The following is a 5,871-nucleotide window of genomic DNA, read 5'->3' on the forward strand; positions in this document are numbered from 1 at the left end:
TGGCGAGGGATTGAGAGGAATGGGTGTTTGGTTGTTTAGTGTTGTAGGGCTAGAAAAGGAGAACTGCTACCCCTCTTGGGCAGAGCTTAGGTCATTTGGGATGTTAAGGTTGTTTTCGTTGTGATTAGCCATCGTGGATCTCAGTGGGTTTTGTTAAGAGTGAAACTCCGGTGATGAAAAGATCTCCTTCGTTTCCCACAGACAGCGCCAATTGATGATCTGAGATCCAGAAAATAGGGTTTTTACAATGGGCTTTGTAAAACTTAGGAAAAGCTTAAACATAGAGAGGAGCATTTCCCCTTTTATATGTTTCCTTTTGTCTGCTAGTGACGTGCCAACAGAACGAGTATCATTAGGCCATCTGTTCCTGCTACGCTGATACGGACGTACGAGGGAATCAGATTTCTGCCCCATGCGTAACGGCCTCTGATTCTCCCTGTGCGCGTGTAGGCGGGTCTACGAGGCGGGTGGATGGATCCTTCTTCGGGTTCCGGGTTGGGCCGGAGGATAGGAACAAGGCTGGACTCAAACGGGATCAGCTCGAGGTACAGTAAAGACGAGGCCGGCCTGGCGGTGAGGCTGAGCGGACTGGACCCAGTTGGCGTGAGTGGCTTGGGGATCTCTTGGTAATGGGCTAAAGTCATGGGCCTGGCCCTAGACTTGGGTGAGATGAGTCCAGAGGTCATCAGTAGGATTTTTAAAATTTAAAAACAATTATTTTTATATTTTAATATATTTTTTTAAACAAGTATTTTAATATTTTTTAAAATTAAGTATCCAACTAAAAAATTTCACTATATCAAAGGACGATAAGGTATTTTCAGATACTCCACTGAATCGAACTGATATGAATAGTTATAATTAAGTTGAAATGAATTTAAATTAAAAAAAAAATAATATTGTGTGATGATTCAGATCGACTTGATGTTTTATTTATAGAATATTCAGCATTTGAATTTATTTAATAAATAATTAATTCAATATAAAAATATATTTTTATAATAATATTTATAAAATTTTTTTATATATTTTTATTTAAAAATTAAATATCTTTAAAAAATATTAAAATTTTTAAATAAAAATTATTAATAAAAAATGTTTTTATATAAATTATTAATTAAAATATATGAGTTAAATTTTTTGTTCCAATAATAATAATTCAATTTGGAATGAATTTTTTATATTAAGTTTGAAATGAATTTATATTTTATTGACATAAATTAAATTTAAATGAGAGTATTTTAATTTTCATAGTACTCTACTCATTTACTCATTTACATCCTACTTTAAAAGTACAAATTACTTGATTTTTTCTATTATTCAGGAATAAAAAATAGTAGTTACAAAGATCATAAATTAATTGAACACCATTAATTAAGAGCTTTAAAGTTATTACATGGGTTTAAAAAAGAAACGGTATTCCACCAGTTAATGCGATAAATGTGTGGGAGAAAATTAAAGACAACGTAGCAAATTCAATCCTCTCTCTTACCTTTTTATTCTGGGTTATTTCATTCCCTTGAAGAGTTTCAATTTTATATTGAAACTCCAACAGGGAATGACTGATTTGCTTTTTTCTATAATCTAAAAAAACCTTCAAGATTCATTTGTAAGTTGTTGTTGCTTTGGATTATGATGATCATGAAGAAAGAAATAGAGAAAGAAATTTTAATATTTGGGTGTTGATTGAATCAGGATATGAAGAAAATGATCAGGTTTTTTATTCTCATTTCCTTGTTGATTCATGTATCTTCAAAACCAGCAAGCACCAAGAAATGGCTAACTCTAAATGGTAAACAAGAAGAAAGGATGACTTTTTTAAGTTTTTTTCTTGGGTTTTTAACTTTGATATTCTAAAAGAAACTGTAAAATTTTTTAATTTTTTTTTTAATGCAGGCCGGCCACCTACTATAATGGCAAGAGGAGGGCTTTCAGGGGTTTTCCCTGAATCATCTTTCTTGGCAATTCAAATGGCAATGGATTTTGGGACAAAAGGGACAGTTTTGTACTGCAATTTACAATTAACAAAAGATGGGGTTGGATTATGCCAAGAAGACATGAATCTTCAAGTTTCAACAAATATAGATATGAAGTTTCCAAATGATGAAAAAACCTATAAAATTAATGGCAAGGATGTGAAAGGCTGGTTTGCTGTGGATTATACAATTGATGATATGCTCAAAGCCAATGTAACAGGTAAAGTTTGAGTCACAAATCCTTTAATGAACAATTGGGTGTTGTTTGAATTCAGAGTTTGTTTAATGTTTTGGTCTATTCAGGGATGCAAACTGTATTAAATCGGCCGGATTTTCTTGACGATATGTTTCCCCTTCTCACCGTTGAAGAAATTTTCCAAAATGACTTCTCTTCATTTTGGTTGAATGTTCAGGTAACCTTCTTGTGTTGAATGAATTTATTGATTGAAAAATTAGTTTTTAGTCCCTATGGTACAAAAAAATTAACTAGTAAATCCCTCTATTCTAAAACATAAATTAAAACATTCTTAAAATTTTTTTTAAAAAAATTTAAAATACAATCAAATTAATTAGTAGATATTTTTACAAAATTGATGAATTAATTAATAAATTTTCATACAACATAACTTCAGATAATTAATTATTTTTTATACCTAAGGAACTGGATAGTAAATTTTTCTTTCTTTATTTATTTCCATATATAGATACAACTGGTTGTAATAATTCCTAACTTTTCAATATGCAGAATGCTGCGTTCTATTCACAACAAAAACTAAATCTGGCATCATATATTCAAGGGGAAAAATCATTTCGGAAGGTCAAGTACATATCTTGTGCAGAGATAGATTTCTTGAAGACAATGAATGGGAAAGTGAACAAGGTCAGGACTCAACTTATCTTTGTTTTCCGGGGAAAAGATGAAATTGAACCCTCAACAAACCAAACATATGGTTCAATATTGGAAAATCTTGCTTCAGTCAAGGCATTTGCATCTGGGATTGTTGTCCCAAAAGATTACATTTGGCCTGTAAACAAAGCCAAGTATTTGGAGGATCCCACTACTCTTGTCCCTGATGCTCATGAACTGGGTCTACAAGTCTATGCTACTGGCTTTGCTAATGACTTTCTCAACGTCTTTAATTATTCTTATGATCCTATAGCCGAGTACTTGAATTTCATTGATGCTCCCCAGTTTTCTGTTGATGGAGTGATTACAGATTTCGCTAACACAGCAGCATCAGCTATTGGTAATGTATTATCACCATGTCTCTATATTCATCTGTCATTTTCTTACCAATATGCATCTAATTTAAACAAAAGGGTTGTAAGAAAACAACTCGATATGTGATTTTGGATAACTCTTTTTGCCATCTAACTTCTGATTGGTTTATGCAGAATGCTTTGCAACCTACAGAGATGTAAACTTCACTAAGAAGAGTAAGTTCCTATTCTAATGTAGTGGGGACAATTGATTAGCAGTAGAAAATTTTTTTAACATAAAAAAAATTTGTACTTGTGCAGATAAACCTTTGATCATATCACATAATGGAGCGAGTGGAATTTACTCTAACTGCACAGATCTTGCTTATGAAGAAGCATTAACCGATGGAGCTGACATAATAGATTGCAAAGTTCAAATGACAAAGGATGGGATGGCATTTTGTATGGGTTCTGCAGATCTTGCAGGAGAAACTACCGCAGTGGCTACCTTCCAAACGCGAGTTGCCACCATCCCAGAAATTCAAGTCCGTCCTGGAATCTTTTCTTTTGACCTCACATGGAGTGAAGTTCAGACATTGAAACGTAAGGCCTTCTTACTGCATACAGTTGCATGATGTTTCTGGTAATCCCTCTGTAACAGTTGTTAAATATCTCTTATCGCAGCTCAATTGGGAAGCCCTTTTGGAATGCAACAAAAATATCCAAGAAATCCTGCATACAAGAACGCAGGTAAATTGGTGACTCTGGGTCAGTTTCTGGAATTAGCGAAAACCAAGGCAGCATATGGAATATTAATCAACATAGAGGTAAGCATTTCTTCTTTTCACTTCACATGGAAAATTGATGTGATTCATTCAAATTGCTACCCTGCTATGCTTACAAATATGTACCTGCAGAATGCTGCTTACCTAGCTGCAAAGAAGGGTCTTGATATAATCGGCGCCGTTAACGCTGCCTTGAGCAAAGCCTCTTTGGACAAGGAGTCAACACTACAAGTCCTAATCCAATCAGATGACACTTCAGTATTGTCCAAATTTAAGACTGTCCCCTCATACCAAAGAGTGTTTGCCATTACAAACGACATAGGTGATGCACCCATGCAGTCTATAGATGAAATCAAGAAGTTTGCTGATGCAGTTAATATCCTTAGACAATCCGTCATTGTAGTAAACCAAGGTGGTACTAGAACGCAAGGCCTTATTAAATCTGTAACCAATGTTGTAGAAGAACTGAAAAGAGCAAATCTAACAGTATACATCTCAGTCATGAGAAATGAATTCTTTTCTCTTGCATTTGATTATATGGCTGATCCTACAGTAGAAATTGCTACATTTGCTGAATTCAACATGGATGGGCTTGTAAGCGAGTACCCAGCAACTGTAAACAGATATTTCAGTAAGTATTACAAATGCAAGCTCTTTCTTATTGATCAGAGTTTTTTTTTTTCTTTGTAGGAATCAGAGTTTTAATCTATCCAACAGATAACAATGGTTTTTGCTTTGGTCTTGCAGCTAATGTATGTTCAGATCTCGACACTACTCCCTACGTAATAGCGATTCAACCACCATATCTAATTCAGCTCCTTGGTAACATACCAGGACCAGCAAGTGCTCCTAATCCGCCTCTGAAACCTGCAGATGTTGTTGACCCAGCATTACCACCAGTAGCCAAAATCACCGACGCTGATAGCACCCCTGCTGCTCCAGGCAGTGATAAAAAATCTTCAAGTGCTCTACTAAATGCAGATGTTTTGGGTTCTTTTCTGGTGGCAAGTTTGGTGTTAGGCTTTCTCTGTAAAGGATATTAAAAAGAAGCACGCATAAATTGACTTGGAAACTGATATTTAACCTTGATGTTGCTAGCCTTATTCCATCCCTTGAGAAATCTGTAGTAAATAGTTATGAGATTGATATAAGAGTGGCATATTGATATCAGTTTTAATGGATGAGTAGATAAAAAACACAGCATTCGTGGATTGGATAATAGACAAATCAGCAATGAACTAAACAAGTTTCACCAAGCATAGATAAGATGCAGAACATATGTGGATAGCTGATGAGTCCTTCAAACGTGGATGGGATACCTGCATGTCAAAACAAAGAAAATTCTGCAATACTTGTCAAGTTCCTAAAGCTCTCTCACTCCTCTGCATTAGATTGTGTAAAGAAAATAAAAGATTTAACTGTCCCACTATATGCAATGTTCATAATAAAACCATCGTGTTAAAATTTCTTCCTTGTGCATGTCTAGCTTCACAATTTCTAGAGCTCTCAACCCATAAAATAACCATAAATATAAACAACAATTTAATCCTTGTTTTATTATTTTTTGAGTATCCATTTGGTTCTTACAATTTTGATAAGAAGAATTGTATCCATTCAATTTGATATGCTGGAAACAGAAGTTTTACCGGTAGATTGTAATTTTGTTTGCAATTGAATTAAAATTATGATCATGCCAAAAATCACCTTTCCAGTAGAATCTATTAGCTCTTATCTTCTGTTCTTTGAAATCTAAAGTTCAAAATAAAAAATATCTCAAATTATTAACCAAAATATTTTTACGGACAAGATTAAACCAAATATTTTATTTTTATTAAATTTAGGTTCTTTAATAAAATTAATACGACTCATTTAAAAATCAAATTAACCATATACATTAATCGATCCTTTTT

The 5,871-nt window shown here is 33.9% G+C and overlaps 1 protein-coding gene across 1 annotated transcript; it reads left to right on the forward strand.

Annotated features, from left to right (window-relative positions):
* Positions 1-471: 471 nt before the first annotated feature.
* On the forward strand, positions 472-5,004 carry LOC110600520 (glycerophosphodiester phosphodiesterase GDPDL7). Its single transcript, XM_043950707.1, has 10 exons — positions 472-603; positions 1,696-1,792; positions 1,897-2,201; positions 2,252-2,389; positions 2,710-3,320; positions 3,372-3,394; positions 3,498-3,779; positions 3,861-4,003; positions 4,094-4,592; positions 4,631-5,004. Exons 1-10 carry the CDS (start codon positions 472-474, stop codon positions 5,002-5,004), a joined length of 2,604 nt encoding a protein of 867 aa, XP_043806642.1.
* Positions 5,005-5,871: the final 867 nt, after the last annotated feature.

Source organism: Manihot esculenta, chromosome 14 (genome assembly GCF_001659605.2).
Source record: "Manihot esculenta cultivar AM560-2 chromosome 14, M.esculenta_v8, whole genome shotgun sequence".
Taxonomy (NCBI): Eukaryota; Viridiplantae; Streptophyta; class Magnoliopsida; order Malpighiales; family Euphorbiaceae; genus Manihot; species Manihot esculenta.